The following is a 24,923-nucleotide window of genomic DNA, read 5'->3' on the forward strand; positions in this document are numbered from 1 at the left end:
TACCATTGCTACCTCAAACTCAATTGCAAAGTTAATTAAAATATTTGAAGGAAAACAAAAAAAAAATTTTAGTTTTAAAACTTTTTAAGGGTATTGACCCAATTATTTTAGTCAAATGTTTGCCAGCTGCATATGTTAAGGAAAACTTACACTTAAAACCTTTATGATGGCTATATAAAGTATACAATTCATGTACTTTTGCTTCAAATGAGTTGTATTTGCTATTCTTTGTATGCTTTAAAAAGTTTATTGGATAATTGTATTTAATTGAACAATAAAGCTTTAATTGCTGTTTTGTCAAATTAGAGCCTGTAAGGCCATGTCAGAATTACTGGCCAATTAATGATGCCAGTTGGACCGGGAAGCTAATTTACAAAAGTGACGTATTAACTGTTGGTTAATTTTGCCATCCACACCTAGGCTCCTACACATCATGTTTTATCCAGTATTCGTTGGGCCACGATAGCATGGCTTAGTACATTTGGTCCTCATTTTTCCAGGATTTCATATTTGCAGATCTGCCTACTCGCTAAATTTATTTGTAACCCCCAAATCAATACAGTGCTTTCATGTTCATTTATATATGGCATAAGGAGGGAATTTGAGTTGCCCAACTGCGAGTTTCCAGCTGAGGTTGAACAAGGGGACATTCTCTCTTCTTGTTTCAGGTCTCATACTATAAACATGTCCTTTTTGCAGTCCATGTAATGCCATATATTTTGCATTTTTGTTCCTTTTGTTGATAATTTCTCTGTTTAAAATGGCCCCAAGTGTAATGCTGAAGTGTTGTCAAGTATTTCTAAATGCAGGAGGGCCTTGATGTACCTTATGGAGAAAATACTGTGTTAGATAAGCCTCATTCAGACATGAGTCATAGTGCAGTCAGCTGAAACTTCATTGTTAATAAATCAACAATATACATATTAAATAAGGCATCTTTAAACAGAAACACACATTAATCAAGGTTATGTATTGATCAGTTAATGAAACTATGTGACCAGAGGCTTGCAGGAACCCAACCTTGTGTTTCCTCTAGCAACAATGGTTCCGTGTTCTTTAATTCTGTGAATAATGAGAATCAACTGTATTTGTGTTAAAGGCTAGGGCCTTGATGTCAGTCTGGTTTTAATTTTTAAACATTTTGTTCTCATTTGCAAATTGTGCTCTGCATCTTTAGGACTGATGAAGTACTTGCCTAATCAAGGTACAAATATCCTTCTCAATCTACTGTTGTAATAATGTGGCCTGATAGGATCTAGGGCTAGATTGGGTAGTGAAGATGTAACTCTGGGACAGAAGAAAGTCTATGATTTTTAAGAAATACAAGTTTTCCAAAGAGGCAAGTATTTATTAGATTGAATTTTAGCATCTTAATAAAAATATAGGTTCTCCCAGAGGGTATTTTCAACATCTGTTGTCACTGAGAATTTGATTTAAATAATAATTATTTAATGAATAGATTAAATTACAACTTAAATCCAGAATCTAGATAACACTATCTTTTATCTGTAAAAACTACATTATTTTAAATAAAACTTCAGTGCTTGGCCTTCTCATATCCTTTGTTTTAATGGCATGCATTCCATATCTTAAAGCATTGTATGAAATCTAAAATCAGAACTGTCCAAAAAGTTTTCCAGGGTTCTTTGTGTTTAGAGTTTTTGTTACTGTTTTTGTGGTGGTTGTTACTTCTACTGCCTTGTCCTCTTAAATTTCTTTACATATTTTTCTTGACCAGTTCTATACTACCCAAGAACTCAGGCATTTGATATTTTTAGAGAATTTTAAAGCAACGTAAAAGATTTTCGTTTCTAAAATTTATGAAACTGATAGTTGCAGGTTGTGAATTTAAGCCCTGCTTCTGCAGTCATTTAGCTCTTAGTTAAAGGAGGTCATTTAACTGTCTTGATGCAAGAACAGACCGAATGCCCTGGAAATCCACTGTGGCTTATAAATTACAAGGTTTGATGCCTGGGTATGGATTAATATTTTATTTCAGAGGAGCCAAAATGCTTTTCTCCTCAACTTGCCTGCCCTCCATTGAGTCTTCTCTCACCTCCCCTTACATCAGTTTACCTGTCCCCTGGCCCATTGGCTTTGGGTTTACTAGTGGCTGATAAGGGATTAGAATCCTATTCTTTTTCTTCTCAGCCATGTGACCTTGGAAACTACTGTGAGTTGATTTGCTCTTAAAAGTTCTATTCAGTTTACCAAACCTCTTTGAAAGCCCTTATTACCAGACCCTGTGATAGGCATCAAGGGTACAGAGAAGGAAAGAAACCATTCCTCTGACCTTAATGTCAATTTCTAATCCAATAGAGAAGATAGACAAATAACAAGTAATTGTAATAGAGTGTTACAGTTATAATAGAAGCAATATGTACCAGATTGGGCGGGGAGGGTTGTTTGCTTTGCACCCCTCAAAAACCAGTGTGATTAATTCTGTTTGAGTAGCTAAGAAAATAGATAGAGGAAGAGGTGCTCCTTGCTTGGAGTTGAGAAGAATGACTAGTAGTTTGCCAGGTCCAAGCGTGGGAAGCATACAGGCACAACAAGGGCCTTTGCAATGCCTGTTGGCAGAAAGGAACACGGTATTGTATATGTTCAGAAAACTAAGAAGTATTGTATATAGACAAAGCATAGAGGATGTGTGTTAGGTGCTAGATGTTGGAGGATTCTATCTGTATGCTATGCTGAGGAATTTTTTAAATGTATTATGAAAATTCAAATACACAAAAGGAGAGAATAATGTAATAAACGCCCATGTACTTATCACCTAGTTTCTGTTTGTAGTATTTAAAAGCAAAGTTCAGACACTCATTATTTCACCTATTAAATACCTGCTAAAGAATTTCAACTCTGCACAGTGGAGAGTTTTAAACAAAGGATCAGAGAACGGAAGTCTGCAGCTCATCAAGGTTGCTCTTGGGGGTATGTGGAGGACAGATTGGAGGGAACTAGGACCAGGGGCAGGAGACAGTTAGAAAGCAGTTTTATTTAAATCCAGGCAAGAAATGCTGAAGAGTGTCACACAGCAGGGGATGGATAAAGAGAAATCATTACGAGAGAATGGTCTGAAAAATCGCCTTGGGGAGTGGAGGGATGATGGGAAAGCTTTGGACAGCTTCTTAGCAAAGATGGGAAGTGTGGGTGTTTGGTCAGGTTTATAGGGAACAGTGTGCATGTTAAATGTCAAAGTAGGGAAGTCCATTTGGCTGTAGGCACAGAGCTCAGAAGAGAGATTGCAAAGCTGTTCATAATGTAGGTGGTGGTGGCCAAGTGTGCAGACAGAGCATGTAAAGGGAGGATGATAGCACCAACAGGGTCTGAGAGGCAAGCCTGTGGCCACCTCAAAGGACCCTGATTTCAAAAAGGAAATAGATATGGAAATGACCAGCCAGCAGAGTGACTGGCAAATTGTGAGGAAGTGGTAAATGTGAGTTTCTTTACTTTCTTTGCTTATGTGTGGTGTTCTTGCTTCCCCTTAGCCTCAACTCTTTTTTCAAATCTTATGCAACTTGCATTATCTCTGTCCTAAGTTCACCAGGCAAATACAGCTTTAAGTTTGATGACAAGAAAATCTGCTTTTCTTATGGACATTTAGTATATGCATACTTATCCTGCTATCCCTATTAGTTCATCCCTTTGAGAGCAGAAGGTGTGTATTCATTTGAGTGTCTTCATTTCACCAGTTAATTCAGAGCTTTGCACATGATAGATATGCTATACATATTTATTAAAATGAATTAAGTGTCTGGCTTCTTTCCATACCCTTGGTGTGTGTTTACGTTATGGGCCAACTGTGGGTGTATATATTTTACATCACCTCTCTTTTCCAGTTTCTCCCAGAAAACAAACTCTTATCCCTTTCTTCCCTCTCAAACAGCACGCTTAAAAATTTTGTTAGGATTTTTTTTTTTAATGACAGGTTGTATTTAATGTTTCAAATTACTCTGTTTTGGAGCCACTAAAATGAATTGGAGCATTTAGAAATGCATTTAGAAAATAAGAATTACAGGTAGTTGTGGGATCACATTATAAATCTGACCTTTGCTTCTGCTTTCTTCTCCAGGGCCTGCTCTCTTTTCTGAGTGCCCCACTCATAGGTGCGCTGTCTGATGTGTGGGGAAGAAAGCCCTTTCTCCTCGGCACCGTCTTCTTCACCTGCTTTCCAATTCCACTGATGAGGATCAGTCCATGGTGAGTGGCTAGGTCCTCCATCATGACTGTCTGTTTTGGATCACCTGTGGACAGTACACCTGCAGTGTGCTTTTTACCCTTTGCAAAGCAGTTGTACCTGTGTTTTCATTTGAACTCTTCGGTAATACTGAAAGCTAGTAGGCAGTTGCCATCATGCCCACCTAAGTTCTTCACTTAGGTGAAGAAATAGAAAGAAAAGATGTCTCTAAGGGCAGCTATTGTTGCCATGAGGTAAGTTACAAGATTGGGTCCTGGGAGGGGGCAGACAATCCCTGTACTCACTCAACTGTGACTCATTTGACTTTGAAAATGTGTTGTTTTTGTCAGCTCATTGCTCTGGGGCACTGACATGAACATAGTTTATATCAAAAGGCAGGAGTCACTTTTTTGTGTACTGTATTAAGACCAATAGCCTATTCTGAATCATAATGTGAATTTTAATTTGATCTCATTTTTTCATGAGAATAGTTAGCATGTAACCAAGGCTATTTAGTTAATAAAAATGGGTTGGAATTTGCACCTGAGCAGTAACTTAGTTTTTCTGGAGTACAGAGGATGGTATTTTGGCCAAAATTCCTGTTGCTGAGATGCTATTCCTATGTGAAGAACATACTTTAGAATGGAGGGTTTTTGTGTTTCAGTTTCTCGGGGGTTTTTTAAAAATGCGATTAATAGTTTCGGAGGGGGGTGCTCATGTGAAAATACTCTCATTTGATTATCTGATAGGAATTTTATGTCAACATTTGTCATGTTCCAAATATGTTGGCTATCTATAATGAATCATTTTATTTCCTACCAGATGAATTTTTATAAAATACTTTTTGGTATTGAGTCTTTCTGTCCAAGAACAAGTCATGCTTTTCTGATGAATTAGGGTTTTTTTTTAATGTCCTCTCAATACCTTAAAATTTTTTTCTTCAGATCTTTAAATGATTTTACCTCTTCTCTTCCAGTTTTCATGCTGCTGCTTCTGCTACTTGTGTAGACTAATGAATAATGTTAAATAAAAGTAATGATTATGGACCTATCTACCTCATATATATGAAGGAAATATAATGTTTCATCATTGAGTATTAAGCTACCTTTTGGGTTGAAAAATACTTGTTCCTATTTTATTTAGAGATTTTCTTTTTTAAAATCAAGGTTGAATGTCAAATTTTATTTGATGCCTTTTGCATCAGTGGAGATCATTTGAATTTTCTCCTTAGATCTATCAGCATGATGAATCATATTAATAGATTTCTAATATTGAAACATCCTTACATCCTAGGATTAAACCCTACTTTTTGTTCTGTGAGATTCTGTTTGCTAATATTTTAACTAGATTTTTTAAGCATCTATGCATATGATAGAAATTTTTTGTCTTAATTAAATTAATTTTTAAAATGCTTCCTGCTTTTGTGTATATGTATTTTTCTTAGCTAAAGCTAGGAAGTTTAGAAAGTTTTAATTTCTGTTCTGGCTACCTTTAAAAGTATAACTTTACTGCATACCCTTACTCTTTCGTGTTTTTAAACTGCATTTACTAAAACCCCTTGAACAATGGCAAAATTAGTATGTTTCTCCTTCCTCTCCATCTTGATTATAATTTTATTAGTTGTCCTCTATATCTTTAAATATACATGTATTTTTTTAAATTTATTTTTTGGCTTATAGTCTTTACATGATATCTTTGGCTTTGGTTATAAAAGTGTGTATACACTACCTCTCTCATGGGTGTTTAAAATAATCTTTTTATAGGTGGTATTTTGCAATGATTTCCATGTCTGGAGTCTTCTCAGTCACGTTCTCTGTGATATTTGCCTATGTAGCTGATGTTACTCAGGAGCATGAGCGAAGTACTGCTTATGGACGGGTAAGATAATAGATTGTTTTTTAATCAGAGAAATAATGAACATTCTACTAAAAATTCACTGGAAAGTGAGATTTTATTAAAATAGTGTTAAATATTGACTTATGTAAAAGAAAATCCAAAGCAATTGAAATAAAAAAGGAGACTTATGAGAAGTTAAAAATAGCAAGATAGAAATTGCTAGTAATTTGTTTTCTGGTTTTAGTGTTGGAAGATTGGCAGGATGTGTTGAGTTGTCAGTTGCAAAGTTTTTTTAAAGTTGGTTTGATTTGTTTCTTGTTAGCTAATCTCTTGAGGAACCATAAACAGTAAACAGGTGCTACGATCATAGGTCTCTGTGTACCTAATTAGAAAACCTCAGCCATGTTAATCCATTGTTACTCTATTGCTAGTTGTGTGACTCAGGCACTTATTTGGGACATGGTACTACAGAAAAAGGACTACATTCATTCAGCAAATAATTGCTGAGTGTATAACAAAAGTTATAGGAGACCTTTTTTGGGTAATTGACAATCATTTCTAATTTTCTTAGGCAAGATAATGGCACTGTGGTTATGTAGGAGAAGAAAGACCTAAAGAAGATGGCAGGCTGAAGCCATTTAGGTCAGAGTGTCACAACTTTGAAAATTACTTAAGTGGTTCAAGGGGAAAAGATGACAGGCAAGCATTTGTGGGTATGTGTTCAATGTGTGAACCTCTTGGGGTAATTGGGTGTGGACAGGAAAAATTTTCCCTTCTTTCCTTTTAGGTTCTTTGGCCAGCATAATAATTAAATTGACATAAGACAGATTAACAGGAGAAAAACAAATTTAATTTCATATGTATGGGAGTCCCACAAAGATGCGAGATACTCAAGGGAAGTCAGGCAATTGAGGCTTATATACCATCCTGAGCTAAGGAGAAAGAGGGTAGGGGTCTGGGGCTTCAAAGGGAAGGAAGACAATTCACAGGAAGATGAGGAGAGCAAATATCTGGTAAACAAATGTTTGCCATTCCATGCAGATAAGTCTGATATAAAAAGTTATCTTTACTATTTGCTCTCTTCCTGGCATAGGCCTCCTGTCTAAATTCTTTTAGGCTGTTAAGAGAAAGGTAAAAAGCTTTTCCTGAGTTTCCTGGGTCTTAATTGCCTTCAGCTAAAAACAATCCACATGCCAAAGTGGCACATTTTGGGGTGGCTTATTCTGCTCCCCTTCAGCGTGCATTGTGCTCTTCTCTCAACTTTCCTGTGTTTGAAATGTTTATAGTAAGAAGATGGAAGAAGAAAGATGATCTGGCTGGGTTGTTGAATGTTTGGAGGGGGATTGAATGCCGGAAACTCAGGATACTTCTCTCCTGAGTCTTACTTTTTCTTTTAAATCCCACTTCCTGGAAGACAGTAAGTAGTCATTCAGTGTTGACTGAGTGAATAATTGTATGGATCAATGATGGACATATAAGTCAGTTACTGCTGTTCCACAAAACACAACAGCAATTTTTATTTTGTTGACTTTAGACATCAGTAGTTTAAAAACTTCTCCTTCGACCCCACTTACCCTGTAGCTATTACTTGCTCCCCTTTCCTTCTTCCCTCCTCCCCTGAATGTTTCTCATGTCATGTCCTAAAACAGGGGCATCTCCAGAGTGCTGCGGAGGAGGACAGAGGGAGAAGCAGATAGGAAGGCTTCAAAGAAGGCAGGGTGTTCAAGGTGGGCTCTCAGGGTCGGTCAGCAGATTTGAGGGGTGCCAGAAACCTCATTTATCACACTTGTGCAGCTTTTCTCAACATCACAGAAAACACTCATTTCCCTCCAATTTCATTCGATTTTTGTTCCCTGCTTCCACCAGAAAAACCCCTCATGAAGCTGTTGTGCTAAGCAGTGGTACTTAAGGAAAGATTTCAGAGAGAGAGAGTTCCGGAACCAAAGTGACCATGACTTAGTTCCCCTGTCTCTAGCTCAGTTCTTCATCTGTAAAATGGCAGTTATAATAATGCCTGTTCGTAGGTATGTTGAGAGAAGTTAGTGAGAGGAGCGCCCTACTGAAGTGTGCCCTCAACCAGCATGTAAGGCTTCCTGAACTTGGTCACAGGACTCAGGATTTGGTCAGTGGCTAACCTTTACATTTACCTTTACATGTCAGATGTTGAGATGACAAACCTGAAAAAATTAAAAGAAAAAAAGCTTGCAGGCTACCTTACAGATATAGGAGGATTTATTGCCAATTAATTACAGGATTGTCAATCAAGTCTAGCTGAAATTCTCAGAAGCATTTTGAGGTCTGTTAAAGAATATATATGTTTATCTTCCTTACTGAAACTCCTGCAGTAAACAAAGAAAAGTGGTAATTCTTTCAATGGCTGCAATAATGAATTTAAGTTAATGCTCATTGAGAGACTGCTGTGGTGAAGTCATCCTTTAGATTTATTCACCAGTGTCGTATTGAGTGTTAAATCAAAGAGGGATTTTAGATAAATACACAAACTAAGCAAGTAGGCTGCTTTAAGTTTTAAGAAAGATGCAACGTTTTACACAGAATTTCATGGGGCCATAGATTCTCAGAAACTCATTCACCAAGTATTTATTGAGCACCAACTGTGGCAGAGTAATGTAACTAATCAAATAAAACAATTAGGAAACCACTGCTGCTCCCTGTCCCCTTCTGATATTTGAAATTTGGTGACTAACCTTTTTACTTTCATTTCCATATTGCACATGATTAAATTGGCTCCCAGAGTATTCATTATTAAATATTTTAATAACAGATTTTTTCCCACTAAATTCCAATTGTTTCTCACTATTACTACATGTATATAATAATTATGTTTTACTTTTTGCATACTTGAAGAAATTAAACTGATCTTTAAGTATTATACCTGCTTCAGTGTACCACTAAGGGAATGGAGGGAGGAAGATTAGGGTATTATAGGTGGGCATTAGTAGACGGAGAGATGGGAGGAGGAAATCCTGAGCACTGTAGGACCTAACCAAATTGGGCTGTGTTAGGAGGAGGGGGTAGGCCTGCCCCTCTGTGTCTGAGAGCATTTGCCCTGCGGTACCATCTAAGTCAAGTTATGAAGCTTTCGGGTTTTCTGATACATAGACTTGTAAATAATAATGCTCGTGTCTTCTTCGTGTTTTGCAAGACTTAAAGATTCTCATTAAGATTTCTGCCTGTGGTAGTTTCTCCATGGCAATGTACAAATGTTTGAATTATGGAAATACCAGAAAATAGGGCACTTCTCCCTTAGAGCAGTGTTGCAGGATACATCACATGGATGGGAAAGATGAATTTAAAAGTTTACCATGGTTTGGAGTGCATCATTTATTGATAATGAGCATTAATCTCATAATCAATCATTCTTTATCCCCCTTGTTTATATCTGAAGTAGTTACTCTATCCCCTTCAAATTTGTGGGGGAGCTTAGTAGAAGGCAGTCATTTTCTATTCAAAACTGATGTATCGTGTATTCTTACATATTAAATTATTGTTATATAGATAATAATTTAATTCCATTGTTCTTAATGACCAAATCTTGAGTTATTGAACAATCTTTATCTTAGAAAATGTCCAATTGGCTAGAATAGAATTATGATAGTAGAATTAGAAATGTCTGACAAATAATGAAATAAATGATTGAGTGTTTTCTCCTGTATACTCCATGATCTTTAGATTCTTTACACTTGGAATGCTGTGGAATTATAGAAGCAGTTTTAGCTGAAATTTAGGTCTAAGTCTGACTGTGCATTTTAGTGAGAACGATTAACTTGAGAAATTGGAAGATGGCTTCCAGTTCTTGCTCATCTGTGTGAACTTAAGACATATATTGTTTCTTTATTTGTACATTGAGTTGTAGAATATCTTCTCAATTTACATACAGTAATTTGATAAGGATTAAGTAGTGGGAAACTGTTACGAATAAATGAATGAAAGACCCATTTTGTGCAGGTATGATGTTGTTAGTATTAGCACCTGAGGACCCTGCAACAGTGCTTCCGTAGCATGTGAGGATGCTGCAGCAGTGCTCCCATAGCTGTTTGCATGTCATTGCAATTTATAATATAAAGTTACATGATTGCCTTGATCTTCTTAAATAAAATGAAAAAAACCTGAAGGGCAGGAGCTCTGTCTTCTTATTTATCTGGCACATAGTAGATGCTCAATAAATATTGAACCAGGGAATTCCTGTTCCCCAAATTAGAATTCCCTATACCCCCTTTTTTTCCCCAGAAATTTTTTTACTTTTGGCTTTTATAATATTTTTAGTATAATACTAATTTCCAATACGTTGTATTTTCACATTCAGTTAGGGGGTGATGGATGAAGAAAAAGTGTTATTGCCTACCCAGGAGTCATAATTTCAATCATAGATAATGATTTCTGTAGTTTCTATTAAAATCCATTAGAAGTTTAAATAACCAACTTATTATAAATGTGCTTTTGACACTCAGTCTGGTTATAATTTGGAGACTCCCCATTTAAGCTTCTGAACATTCAGATTACATTTCACAATAAAGGGAGCCTTCTACGTGCTTATATGAAAGCAGTGTGAAGAAGCTTCACATGGATTCAAGTTGCAAGGGTGATCAGTTGACTCAGTGGTCTCTGGTATTAGGTGGAGGTTGGGGGTGACAGCATGACAAAAGTCCCTAGCCTGGGGATTTCTCCATTTAAAAAGCTTTGGCGTCTCCCTCAACAAATCTTTTTGGATTTTTTGTTGTTGTTATAGCTTTTTCTAAGATTACCAGAGATTTTTCCCCTCTCAGTGCTAATGAAATGGTGAAACAGTACATGTTTTTGGAAGATGAAATCAAGCCTAGTCTCTGAATAATTTGTAGATTTTATCATCAACCCTGCAGAAATTTTTTTCATACCTTTCTCTCTACATCCCCATTCCCCAAATAAAGAAGATTAAAACATGTATATTTTATTTATGGGGGAGGTTTTACAATTTTTATTTCTAACAAATCATTATTTTGCATTCTTGTAGCTTTCTAGAGTAACTCCAATTAGTTAATAGCTTGTGAACAAGTCCTTAAAACAAAATTACTTTCATTCTTTTTCATTCTTAAAAGTTGTGTGCAACACAATCCTTTTGTCTTTTTTAAGCCAGGGAAGGATGGCTTTAGGTATGTACCTGTGGGAACCTGGATGAGAACAGGAATATAGGTGTGCACCTGCAGCAGATGGGACCCTGGGTGAGAGTGTGCTTTTTCCATAGGTCTCAGCCACATTTGCAGCCAGTCTGGTCAGCAGCCCAGCCATTGGAGCATACCTGTCCGCCAGTTATGGAGACAGCCTTGTTGTGCTGGTGGCCACAGTGGTGGCTCTTCTGGACATCTGCTTCATCTTATTGGCTGTTCCAGAATCTTTGCCAGAGAAAATGAGACCTCTTTCCTGGGGAGCTCAGATTTCTTGGAAACAAGCAGACCCTTTTGCGGTAAATAAAAACATGAAAACATTTACTTTCCTAAATATCTTTCTAAGCCATGCAAATAAAAGAACATTCCTGCAGTCTCAAGCATCCTAGCAGTTGTTGATCTATTTTTTTTCTCCAGTAAAAATAGAAAAAATGTATTTGCAAGTAAGGGACTGAGGTAGACTGTACACCAAGGAATATATAGGATTGCTACTTCTTAAGTCAAGCATGTGGTTATCCTATGGGAAGAGACAAGAAATGTCCAGTTTATCCCTGATGAAGACTTGGGAAGGAAGGGTTTTTTCTTTTTGCATAGTTGTTTTCATCTTTCTTTTAACAAAATAAATGAAGGTGGACATTTGAAGTGGTTGTTTCGATTCACTTAAATTCAAAAAGGTTAAATGCATTTGGACCGACTAAAGTAGTTATTATCTAAGTTGTTAATATACACCCACGTTGAACTTGTCTTTTGCGGATTGAATGGAGTCTTTGTTTTCTCTTTTGTCATGGGGGAATCCCATTAACAACTAGAAGAAGTACTGAGAAGAAGAATCTTCTCTCCCCACCTTCTCTGGTTTGACATTGTTCTTGAAGAAAATATGTGCGGAAAAACATAACCAGAGATGTGATATTTGCTTTTTTCCCTTAAGTTTACCTTTTAGGAAAAATACATATAAGAAAACTAACTCATGAGAAGTTCTTTTCTAAAAAGCTCCCTCATTGTATGACCTGGGGACCCTGCTCATTCTGTTTGTGCTGTAATGTCAGATATCAAGAAATAGGTGTGGAGAGAAGGAAACCAGGAGCGGAGGCAGTCAGACCTCCCACCTTGTCATGTACTGGTCAAGCTACACAGAGAAATTCCTCTATGTAGTGGAACTATTGTGGCTTACTTTTCAGGGCTGTTAATGAGGATTGCAGTGAATGTATATAAGTTAACCAGTCTAGTGTCTGGTATATAGCAAGGTCCCAATAGACATTAGCTACTTTTGCTTTTACTTATATGAAGGTTACAGTTATGATGACCTAGCATGCACTGCAGAACTGTACGCTCTGCAGACGACTTTTGGTGCACCCCTGGTCTACTCAAACATCCTGTGTAGAGAGGGGTATACGATTTTTGGACTAGGTTGTAACATTCAAAAAGTTGTTACTGGTCAGAGAATCTTGTCGTCACTGACCCCATGGCTGGAGCATATTTATTTGTCTACCAATTTTAAAGGCAAATTTAATACCAACATTTTAAAGAATAGAGTAAATTTATGTGTAATTAAAACACTGTGCTGTTTATGGCTTTAAAGGAGTTGTATTATGAATGAAAGAGAAAGATGAGATTTTCTTAAAAGGTTCTGGAGCAATGTTTTTCAGGGTCTGTTCATAGCATGTTCAGGGTCTGTTTCAGGATGTGAACCAGTATTGTTAACAAAGATGAGCAAATTTTTTTTTAAAAAAAAGAGAGAGAGAAAGCTATAATATTTGAAACATACCTCTGAAATTAGGACTTCTAACCTCCCTTAAGAGATGGTGATAGATTTAATGTTAAGGCTCAATTCCTTTTATATATAATCCATTCATCTTTTGTTATCCACCTTAATAGATCAAAACAGTGCAGCCAGTATCCCAGAATATCAGTGACATCAGTATCTATTTGCTTTTTATATGTTTCTATTTCTGCTTATTCCTAGTCACTGAAGAAAGTTGGAAAAGATTCTACCGTCTTACTAATCTGCATCACCGTTTTTCTTTCATACCTTCCTGAGGCTGGACAGTATTCAAGTTTTTTCCTTTATCTCAGGCAGGTGAGTAGTGAGTGCCTAGTAGCTTTTGAAAATGAGGAAAATCAGAGATTGGGATCTGGCTAGAGGTATTTTGTGGGAAAACACTGTAGAGAAAAAAAATGTGTTAACTTGCTTCTAGTTATAAATGTAGGTGCTGACATATAATTAGTAGTCAGGAAACCTTTAGTGCAATAATTTTTAAAATACAATAAAATGTTTACTGTGGAAAAAATTTCTTTGAGAGTTATACAGAAAGAGAATTAGTAGAAACAGAATTTATTAAATCTTTAATAATACCCATTAAATTTCACAGAGAGGTAAAGTTTATTTCAGAAGTGCCCTGACCCCCTGGGTCTGATCACAGCCAGCTTGCTTAGCCATCTATAGTAGGCCATAGCTCAACACCACTGTAGACTGACTTCAAGGTGGCTCACAAACAATAACCAAAATAATCTTTTCTCCCTTCTGATTTTTCTTTTTAAAAATTTACACTTTACTTTGTCCTCCCCAAAAGGCAATTGACTTACGGCAATTAAAAAAAAAAGTTCCCTTTTCCAACTGTTGTTTTAGGTCTCTGGGATTGCTAAGACCTGAGTTGCCTTCCACTGCAGTCCTGTCTTGGTCTTTTACTGATTTCACTGGAAGTCCTCCTCCTAAATTCCTCTATTTTTAGAGATATTTTTAAATAAAATTTGTTAAATTCTCCATTCTCATAGTTTTCCTGAGAGTATGAGACTACAATATTTTATATGGTGGCACGTTTAAGTAAAACTTTTTTTCAAGCAGTTTTATTTTTGTTTTGCTCATTATGGTGGGTGGATGCTGGAGATTTAGAGGGAAGAGTGGTGAGATAGTGTGGTTAATGTAGAAAATTATATATGCATACATTAAATTACATTAAATTTGCATTTAATACAGAAAATAATGTAGGAAAAATGGGAACGTCCAAGGAAGAAAGTGAAAAAACATGTCTCCTTCTCAAAGTGTTCAACATAGAGTTCCCAGCAAATCTATTTCTAGGTATATAGCCAAGAGAATTGAAAACACATACTTATACAAAAACTGTTACACAAATTATTATTCATAGTAGCCAAAAAGTAGAAACTACCCATATGCCTATTAACTGATGAAATGGATCAACAAATGTGAAATATCCATACAATGGAATGTTATTATTTGGCAGTAAAAAGCAATGAAGCACTGATACATGCTACAACATGGGTGAACTTTGAAAACATTATTATAAGTGAAAGAAACCAGACCATATATAGTATGATTCCATTTGTATGAAATGCTCAGAATAAATAAATCCATAGAGATAGAAAGTAGATTATTGGCTGGGTGGTAGAGTAGGCTGGAGGAATGGGAATCCTAATGGGGTACCATGTTTCTTTGAGGAGTGATGAGAGCTTTTAAAATTGATCATGGTGATAATTTCCCAACTCTGTGAATATAAAACTAAAACCATTGAGTTGTACGCTTGTAATGGGTGAATTGTATGGTATTTTAATTCTGTCTCAATAAAGCTGTTTTAAAAAATATATTTACAGGGGGTGTGGGGAGGGGTGGACTGGGAGTTTGGGGTTAGTAGATGCAAACTATTACATATAGAATGGATGGACAACAGGGTCCTACTGTATAGCACAAGGAACTATATATTCAGTGTCCTGGGATAAACCGTAATGGAAAAGAATATAAAAGAGAATGTGTATTATGTATAACTGAGTCACTTTGCTGTACAGCAGAAACTGACGCATTGTAAATCAACAATACTTCAATTAAAAATATATATATATATTTACAAATTAGACTGAGAAATAGATTCCAATTTTTTAAAATTGCATTTGATTAGAGAGTAATAGGATATTGTTAATGTCAGCAGCACTGGTTTGGGAACCAGAGGTTCTAGCTCTAACTCTTTTTATTAGCTAGTTGTGTAACTTGAAGCAAGACGGTCATTTATGAAATGTGAAGATTGTATACAATAACTTTTAAAGTTTTTTTCTGAATTTTATAAAGTTTCAATAGATAGGGCAAATAAAAACTTGATATTTAAAACTTTAAAGTTTTAGTAGGCATTTCAGAGCTGCTGTTAAGATTAAGAGGCTTAGAAATCATTACCAGCTAACTTTGGCTGCTCTTTAGAATTAGAATCACCGTGGAAGCTTTTTAAAACATACCTGTGTCTGGACCCAGAGAGTCTGATTCAATTGGTCTCAAGTGGATTCCAGCATCTCATTTCTCCCCTCTCCCTTCTTCTCTTCTCCCCTTCTCGGTTGCCCACATGATTTTAATGTGCAGCCAAAGTTGAGAGCCACTGACTTTGCCAGTGAGCATACTCTGTGTTGGCAGCATCAAAAATCGAATCATTTTCTTCATATTCTCTCTAACGCTTGATAATGTTATATTTGTCTCTTGGTGGGTTGTGGGTTGCAGATGGGGATGGATATGAAAAAAATAGGTAGGCCTACAATAGAAAATGTTATCTTAATATTTAATATTTGTTAAATTAAGTTGTGCTGCTTATAATTATTTATGACAGATTTAGATATAAATTATTGGTTAAATAGGTTCAACTTTGAGCACTGCCTAATTTGCCATTGTCAAGGTTTTATGAACTTTCCTCAACTATTTTATTCTATGGCTTTAATGGAACATAACATTCCTTATTTTTATAATATCTGTATTACAAAGTGTTTTCATTTCCACAGGTCATAGGTTTTGGATCTGTTAAAATTGCAGCATTCATAGCTATGGTAGGAATTCTGTCTATTGTGGCTCAGGTGAGTGTTATTTTACCCATCCCTTTTTTTTTTTTTTTTTTTCATGTTTTTAATCTGAAGTAACTGTAGATTCATAGGAAGCTGCAAAGAAATATTCATGGAGATCTCCTGCACCACTACCTCAGTTCCCCTCCGCCTCTGCCATGGTAACATCTTGTGCCCTATGGTATAATATCAAACCCAGTAAACTGACATGGATACAGACCATAGAGTTATTCCATTTTTAATAGAATCTTAAGGTTATGATTTAGGAGGAATTTAACACAACTTTTCAATACTTTGTAGAGTACATGTTGTTACCTCTAATGGATCAATTCAGCAAATAAAAATTTGCTTTTACAACCACCAACCACAATCTAACTCCAGTATTGCAAAATTAACCAGAAAAAGGTTTCAATATTATTTTAATATTGAAAAGTAATGAAGGTGAAAAGCAGAAATGAGATTTTGTAACTATTACAATCCTTGCTGTCCCCAGGACTGAAGAAATGTGGTAAGTCAGTACATTAGGATATATGTAATGAGTAAAGAGTATTTATTAAATGTTTCCTCATCTATTATAGGACCACAAAAGGCAGGGCATATGCGCTTTTAAATTAGTTCATTGATATGCTTAGATGCGTTCACTATATCATATGGGACTGTTACGAGGCTATTTCCCTGGAACAGCTATATGCTGCTTTAAAGCATGGTAGGCCAGGTGGAGCACTCTTCTGTGATAACTCTCTCAAAGAGAAATGAGAAGGCTGCAAAACTGCTTTGCCCAAATATTAGAATTGACAAGGCTCATAAGAATGCATCAAACCAAGGGCCTTTTATTTTTTTTAACTGTATCAGCAAATGTAAATTTGCTTGTAAATTTGATTTTGGCTTGTTTTTTATATTAACTCTGGTTAGTCGATTAGCCCAGATTCATCTTTTATCCTATGCCTTTTCAGGCTGTCTCACCTAATTTTTTAGCAGAGTATATATTTGTTAAAATCACATTTGTATCAGTCCAACTTTGTGAAACTGTTAACCCCCACCAAAATCCCACATACTCTGTAAATGTTCATCAGGGGTTTGCTATTCACTGGTGGTTAAATTATTGGCATTTCTCCAAAGAGGCGGAGGCATTTTCTTCTCAATCACAGTAACTGTTGAACAGCTGTGATGACCTTTTGGGAAGTGATAAGCACCAGATAAACAGGTTTCTGGGGAGGAGGCCGAAGGCCCTGAGCCCAGGTTAGTCTGGGAAGGCCCCGAAGTTTCACCCCTTTAGAGCTACATAAGTACTGCACGGCCTCCAAGGTCTTAGGTCAGGTGGTCTGCCATTTTGAGATTCTTGGTCACCATTAATGTGCTTCCCCACAGAACTTGCATCAAATCTTGTGCTTGTGTTCATATGATTACTCAGGATTATCCCCTTTGCTTTGCAGACGGTCTTTCTTACCATCTTGATGAGATCATTAGGGAATAAGAACACCGTTCTCCTTGGTTTGGGTTTTCAGATGTTCCAGTTAGCCTGGTACGGTTTTGGATCTCAGGCATGGTAAGCCTCTCCCATGGATTCTCATGAACTAATAGACAGATGTATCTTTTAGAGGAGCTCGAATTAGTTGAGTGTGATGTGAAGGAAGCAGGAGTTATTTTACTGGCATAGTGTATTCAACATTTCAAAAACGGTTTAGACTTAATTTGGGGAAGGGTAGAGCTGGTAATTTAGGATTATTTGGATAGATTGCCTTCACCTCAGCAGGCTTTCAGTGAGTTGTTACTTCCTCTGACCCTCCGAAAAAAAGTTTTATGCCTAATTTTTAAACACATTTGTCAATTTTTGGAGACAACACATTATAGGCAAAAACAAAACAAGAAGACAAGGAAAAATGACTTGATTATGGTGGGATTTACTACTATCATTAGCTGAGTGACTTTGGACAGTGACATAACCTTTATAATATAAAGCATATGAGTTAGATGAACACTGAGATCTCCTCCAGAATCTTGTGTATCCTGATCAGTTATTACTCCTAGTGTATTAGATTCCCATTAAGAGGAAGGAAGGTCAAATTAAGCCCTGTGGAATAAGAAGAAATAAAAAGAATTTTGAGTGCTATTTTGTTGTGTGGCAAGTTTCCCTATGTGCCTGGCTACCAAATACTACAGTTCATATCTCTGTTTTAGATATTTGAGTTGGTCCCCATTTTGCAGTCATAAATGGATGACACAATTTAGAAGAACTCGAAATGCTTTAGGTGGTCAGTGGTTGATTCTTCTTGTTCTTGGAAATCTTAATTTCAGTCCCATGAACTTTGGTTCAGTAGCTGATTCAGTCAAACTCATGGTACCTTAGAAAGATTCTGTTGACCTAAAGGGTTTTTCCTTTTAAGTAAGGACGTGCATGTCGTCCCCAAGAGAGTCTGGCCAAGCAGGTTTTAAGCCCAGTTGGGGCCTCACTTTGCTCACACTCAATGCCTAATACTGACACACATGTAGGTCCCTTTCATTGAGAAAAAAACAAAGGTCTAAAGGGAGCACACTTGGAAGTCTGCAGGATGTCATCCTGAACTTCAGGTCTCTGAAGTGTTGTGTGCCACCAACTTTTTCTGTCGGTGGCACACAACACTTTATTGAGGGGTAGAAAACTGAGCAACTCAAAGACAGTATGGAGGTGAGCCTTTGAGAAGTACAAAGAAAAAAGTGGAAAATTGGTAGGGAAAATGTGGTACTTATAGAAACAAGAAATCCTTTTGCATTTCATTGAGCTTGCATCTAACTATGGTAATAGGGAAACCAGGAAGAACAGATTTGACAGAGGTAAAATAAAGAAATGAAACTTTCCCAGCCCGTGAAGTGATCAGTATTAACAGATGCATAACCTTCTAGGTTAAAAAAAAAAAAAATCCATTTTTAAAGAGGAAAAAAATAAATGCAACTTAACAGAAGAAAACAGAAAGCATTTTGTGCTTTTGCCATTGTTTGTACTCTGAACAGCAAGCTCGTTGGGGCTGGCCTGCTCCCTGACCGCAGCCTGTCCTGTCATTGCAGGATGATGTGGGCAGCAGGGACCGTGGCCGCCATGTCCAGCATCACATTTCCAGCAGTCAGTGCCCTCGTCTCTCGGAATGCAGAGTCAGATCAGCAAGGTGAGGTCACTGTTTTCCTCCTTCAACGGAGACGTACCTGCCATAAGCATGAGCAACTCTGAGCCTGTCTTCACATCAACAGAGCAAGAGGTTACAGCCATGTGGTCCCTGCTCAACAATCATACCTATTTACTTTGGCAAATAGGAAAATTCTGTTTTCCTTCCTACTTTGATCTTTGATCATATTTTTGAAATATGGACTCAGCATGTCAGAATACTAAGACAACTATCCATTTTCTCTTTTCAGTTTTGACTCCTCTTTTATTTGTCACCGTTAGAATTTAGAATTTACTAGACTTTAATCATATTTTTAACAGACTAGTTAGTAAAACAATGAGTTCTTTATTTAATCACTGAAATTTCTTTAATTTGGAATCACTCAGAGTCTATTACTCAGTTTAGGAAATGATTCTTTGAGTGGATAAAGAAAAATAAATCTGAGTAGTTCTTGATAATTGGATGCAGAGTGAGAGACAAAATTAAGATGACTATGTAGAGTAGCACTCTGTCTAGACTCTTACTTCATCCTTCTGTGCCTCTGGCTTCCCTATCAAGCAGTTCCTACTGCCACAATTAATCCTTTTCTTTCTCCATCACTTAATGACTTACCTGACTGTAGTCAGGAAGTAGTGAATTTTAGAAGAAAAAAATTTTAATGCCTTAGAGATATTTTTAAAGTTTCAATAAAAAACTAGATTGGAAAAGATAGTTTATTCATTGCACCTATTTTTCCACATCAGAAATTTGCCATCTTACTCATATCTACTTTTATTTTTTTTTAATCTTTTTTTTTTTTTTTTTTTACAGTAGATCCTTGTTGGTTATCTATTTTAAATATAGCAGTATCATTTGAAGACCACAAATTCTTTGTGTTACCCTGGTTATGTTAACTTAGCTGACTGCATCCTTAGGGAGGTGTTGTGCTTGAAGTAAAGGCATGAGCTATCTGTGAAGGATGGGCATTGCCTCAGCATCTAAGAGACACTATCCTATCTCTCAGGGCATGAATTTTCTTTGGCCTTTTTTATGCTTACATGTATTAATACAGATGTTTCTGAATGTCAGCATATAAACTTATTAGAACACACTGTATTAGGTTGAATTATATTTGACCATTTTTGATTTACAGAAACATTCATCTCATGGTTCAAGCTAATTTTTTACCTGCCACATTAGATACCAGAGATATCTAGAAATTAGCACTTGTGGGATTTTTCAGTAGAGGTGTACAGGGAGATGGACCTGGAGTATGGAGGTCGCTGGGAGGAACAGAATCTGTCTGAAGGTGCTGGGAGCACACAGCATCAGGACCTCTGGACTCACACATGGGCAGGGGGGATACAAGAGGCAAAGGGCAGATTTTTATTGTAAAAACACCAGTAAATGAGTAGAAAAGGAAAATCTCAATCCACAGAAAAGTGTAAATTGCCTATAAATGGAGAATATTAAAACTTTTTATTATTCCCTGATTATAGGAAGCTCTGCTGTTAGGGAATTCAGCCTCAAAAGGATTTTAGAAACATCACTGTCATTTCATATCCTATAGATCTTAGGACAGGGAGTGAGGATAGCATTAGAAGGACATAGAAAACCAAGGAAACATTTGTGCAATGAATGAAAATATGATGGGTAAAGTCCCTAAAATCTACTTTCCAAAGCCCAGACTACTCAGTCCAGCAGAAGCAGTATTTCATATTAGTAAGAAAGTACTGTTAAGTCTCCAATCTTGAGATGCTTATCTGAGAATACTGGCTCCCTTCTCTTTTTTCTGATTTAGGAGTTGCCCAGGGTATCATAACTGGAATAAGAGGACTGTGTAATGGCCTGGGGCCAGCCCTGTATGGCTTCATATTCTACATGTTCCACGTGGAACTGACTGAGTTGGAACTGGAATTGAATTCTAACAATGCTGCCCTGCAGGTAATTTGGTAATAAGTCTAGGTTTACAATAGCAATTGTGTCTGATTATAGCAAAATCTTCTGACCTTAAATTTGGAAAGTGTTCTTATTTTTATAATACTATTGTATTTGACAGTAGTAAGTGCTATGTTCATTGCTTCCTGCGACTAGGGAGGGATCATTTCAGTGATTTAATATCTTATGTAAAAGATTTGTCTTAACTTTGTTCAGATTCTGTTTTCACCTATATAATTACTCTGATCAGAATGCTGTCCTCTGGTGAAGCTCAGGCCAAATAAAAGATGAAATGACCTAAAATTCCAGCTAGAATTTGAGCTAGAGTGCTTTTTCTACTATTTATTTGCTATTACTTCCCTCCTTCCAAGCTATATTTAATATAGATTTCTATACAAAATTGGAATTACTGTTCATGTACATAGTGCATAATCTCAGGTCACAGGGCAGGATTAGAGATAAACAACTGTTGTTTACATGTTTGGTTAAGCTGTTGGAAAGTGGTGCACAAAGCAGTGATTAGTTGCCCTCCATCGTATTCCAGACACCAGGCTTTGTTAGAATTTGCTATGACACTTAATGAACATTTGCTTATGAGAAAGTAACTCACTTTTCAGTGGTGTGCTTTTTTGGGGTCGTCCAGGACTAATTTTGATTTGAAAGACTAACCAAATTCTTCATCTTCATTTGTTTCCCACACCCATCAGGGAGCTGTCATCCCAGGCCCACCGTTTTTATTTGGGGCATGTATAGTTCTTATGTCTTTTCTGGTTGCCTTATTCATCCCTGAATACAGTAAAGGCAGTGGAATTCAAAAACATAGCAACAGCATCAGCGGCAGCCTGACCAACACTCCAGAACGAGGCAGTGATGAAGACATTGAGCCACTACTGCAGGACAGCAGCATCTGGGAGCTCTCTTCCTTCGAGGAGCCTGGGAATCAGTGCACTGAGCTATAAACTCTGCAGAAACGAGAATTCTGTAGACTCCATCTCTGAGAGCCATGGGGGAGCCACACCACACTGGAGACTTCATGGTGCTGGAGGGGAGATACTAGTGGCATCCTTCAGGGCCGAGTTTGAGAAGTAACCACCTCCATCCCTCATCTCCCTCCCCTTCCTCCTCCTGTTCCTTTTCTACCATTCTTTTTCTTTCTGTTTATATGTTAGAACAAGCTAAGGTTTGAAATACTTTTCTGCAAATATATGCAACTCTCAAAGTTATCTGGAGTCCACACTTTGAAACTCAGAAAAAGTCATCTCTGGTAGAAAGGATGACTTTCCTTTAATAACTCCAGAGTAAGAGTGACCATGTCCTTTTCGGTAGAAGGTGCAGGATTATAGTACAACTGCCTTCTCTGGCAAAATTTGAGATAAAGAATCCCATATTTTCTTCCCTCCTGTTTCTCTGAACTGTGCCCGTTTAGCCCATAGGTGTTTATGAGTGGCCGCTCCAAGGGTCACTCAGTATCAGGGATCTATTGCCTTTGTTCAAAGGTCAAGCAAATAACTAGTCTTACTCTCCTTTCCTTCTCTGTACTTCCTATTCTTGGCTAGAATGAAATTCAGCATATACACCTCTGGGCAGTAATAATATTGATTAGTGATAACCTTTACCAGATGAAGGAAAATTTTTTAATAAATTTAAATCATGAAGAACTAGCAATTCAGATTCCTGGACCTAATGTTTTGGTTAGATCCAAGGTGATTTTACAGAAGAAAAACATACATCAGCCATTCTGGTGGCAACATAGAAATTGGAGGGTGCTTGTAAGAAAGTTTTCAACAATGTAAACATTCCTAAGTGAGAATGAGAGTTAGTAACTGGATACCAGTGGAGTTTATATCCAAGTTTAGACTCACGTAATGCATTCTTACTATATTTGCTCCCACCCACATCTCCTGTGTCTTACTTTCCAGTGTTTCTCATTCATCACACACCTGCCTTAACTGCTCTATGTAAGCATTTGTTTTCAGTCAGTCTTTATTTTCACCTATCTGTCTGCCATTTGAATCTCATGGGAATATGCACAGCAAATTCCTTTCTAAAATATGATGGTTTAAGAAGCTCAGTTTCACAATAAGTGTCTTGCTAATTTTTTGAGATGTTTTATGGACAAAGAAAACTTTACAGATTATATATGTATTTTCCTGCACCAGTAAGTGGACCATTAACTAGGGCCCATCTTTAACATAGCACTCCTTTGAAAGTTTTATAGGTATGAAATATATGTAGATATTCATAAGGAGTTTTAATTTTTTTTTGATGGGGTGCTATATAAATCTTGTATTTATAAATGTAATGAAGGTATTGACAGAAAAAAATATATACAACTTTTATAAAGGATTGTGTACTGACTGAATACATTTAAAAGAAAATATATTTTGAAACCTGTTCTGCTGTGAACAAAGATAACATATCTTTTTACTATGCTGTTGGTTTTTAAGTTAAGCTTCCTAATGCATAATAAATTTGCAATGGATACTTTTATGTCTTTTGTGTTTCTTTAAAGCGAACAATACCATTGATCTTTGGGTTCTCCTTTGGGTGACTTTCAACTGAAAGAAGTTTTTAGTCCTTAAGCTAATGCAGAAGATATGTGTATTTTCAAAATAAGTTTCATTTCAAAACCTCCCTTCAAAAAGTTGTGATCTTCAAAAAGAGATCACAACTATTTTTTTATTTTTAAAAAAAGCAGGGATACAAAATACTTGTACACCCATGTTTATTAGCAGCATCATTCACAGTAACCAAAAGGTGGAAGCAACCCAAGTGTCCATTGTTGGATGAATGGATAAAGAAAATATGGTATATATTATACATAAATGGAATATTATTTGGCCTTTAAAAGGAACAAAATTCTGACACATGCTACAATGTGGATGAACCTTGAAGATATTGTGCTAAGTGAAATAAGGCAGTCACAAGATGACAAATACTGTATGGTTCAAATTATATGAAATATCTAGTCAAATTCATACAGAAAGTAGAATAGTGGTTGCAGGACTAGGGGGAAAGGGAAGTGGGAAGTTATTATTTAATGGGTAGAGTTTCAGTTTTGCAGGAAAAGTTCTGGAGATGGATGGTAAGGATGGTTGCACAACAATGTAAATGTACTTCATGCCACTGAACTACTTACAAATGGTTTAAATGATCCATTTTATGTTAGGTATATTTTGCCACAATTTTTAAAAGATGCTCTCATGGAGTCTTTGTTCTTTACCACTGCTTATCAAAATTGTAGTTTCTTTACCCAGTATAACAAATGTCATTTTTTAAAATTAGGTAGATTTTTTAAATTGAGATAAAATTAACAGGTGTATTTTGCGACAGTTTTTAAAAGATGCTCTTATGGAGTCTTTGTTCTTTACCACTGCTTACCAAAATTGTAGTTTCTTTACCCAGTATAACAAATGTCATTTTTTTTAATTAGGTAGATTTTTTAATTGAGATAAAATTAACCATTTTAACCATTCCAAAGTGTACAATTCAGTGGTTTTTAGTTTATTCACAAGGTTGTACAGCTATTAGCACTATCTAATTCCAGAACATTTCCATCATCCCAAAAGAGAAACCCCATACCCATTAGCAATCACTACCAATTCCCCCTATCCCCATCCCCTGGAAACCAGTAATATACTTTGTGTCTATAGATTTGCCTATTTTGGACATTTCATATAAATGGAATCACAGTATGTGACCTTTTGTGTCTGGCTTCTTTCACATAACGTTTTCAAGGTTCATCCATGTTGTAGCACGTGTCAATTTTTATTCCTTTTTTAAGGCTGAATATTCCATTGTGTGGCATATGCCACATTTTCTTTATTCAGTTATCAATTGATAATGTATCAATCAAATGTCAGTTGGCATTTG

At 36.5% G+C, this 24,923-nt stretch overlaps 1 protein-coding gene across 2 annotated transcripts in view; it reads left to right on the plus strand.

Moving 5' to 3' along the window:
* Positions 1-23,487, plus strand: part of MFSD14B (major facilitator superfamily domain containing 14B) — an 84,708-nt gene extending 61,221 nt beyond the window's left edge. The window contains exons 4-12 of one of the 2 annotated variants that reach the window (XM_059924388.1): positions 4,073-4,200; positions 5,941-6,055; positions 11,253-11,471; positions 13,136-13,249; positions 15,940-16,011; positions 17,430-17,542; positions 19,039-19,136; positions 20,914-21,056; positions 21,758-23,486. In XM_059924388.1, the coding sequence (XP_059780371.1) occupies positions 4,073-4,200; positions 5,941-6,055; positions 11,253-11,471; positions 13,136-13,249; positions 15,940-16,011; positions 17,430-17,542; positions 19,039-19,136; positions 20,914-21,056; positions 21,758-22,009 (1,254 nt within the window). In that variant the 3' untranslated portion in view covers positions 22,010-23,486. Of the gene's footprint in view, positions 1-4,072; positions 4,201-5,940; positions 6,056-11,252; positions 11,472-13,135; positions 13,250-15,939; positions 16,012-17,429; positions 17,543-19,038; positions 19,137-20,913; positions 21,057-21,757 lie in introns of both variants that reach the window. The other variant, XM_059924389.1, reaches the window with a different exon arrangement.
* Positions 23,488-24,923: the final 1,436 nt, after the last annotated feature.

Source organism: Balaenoptera ricei, chromosome 6 (genome assembly GCF_028023285.1).
Source record: "Balaenoptera ricei isolate mBalRic1 chromosome 6, mBalRic1.hap2, whole genome shotgun sequence".
NCBI classification, from domain to species: domain Eukaryota; kingdom Metazoa; phylum Chordata; class Mammalia; order Artiodactyla; family Balaenopteridae; genus Balaenoptera; species Balaenoptera ricei.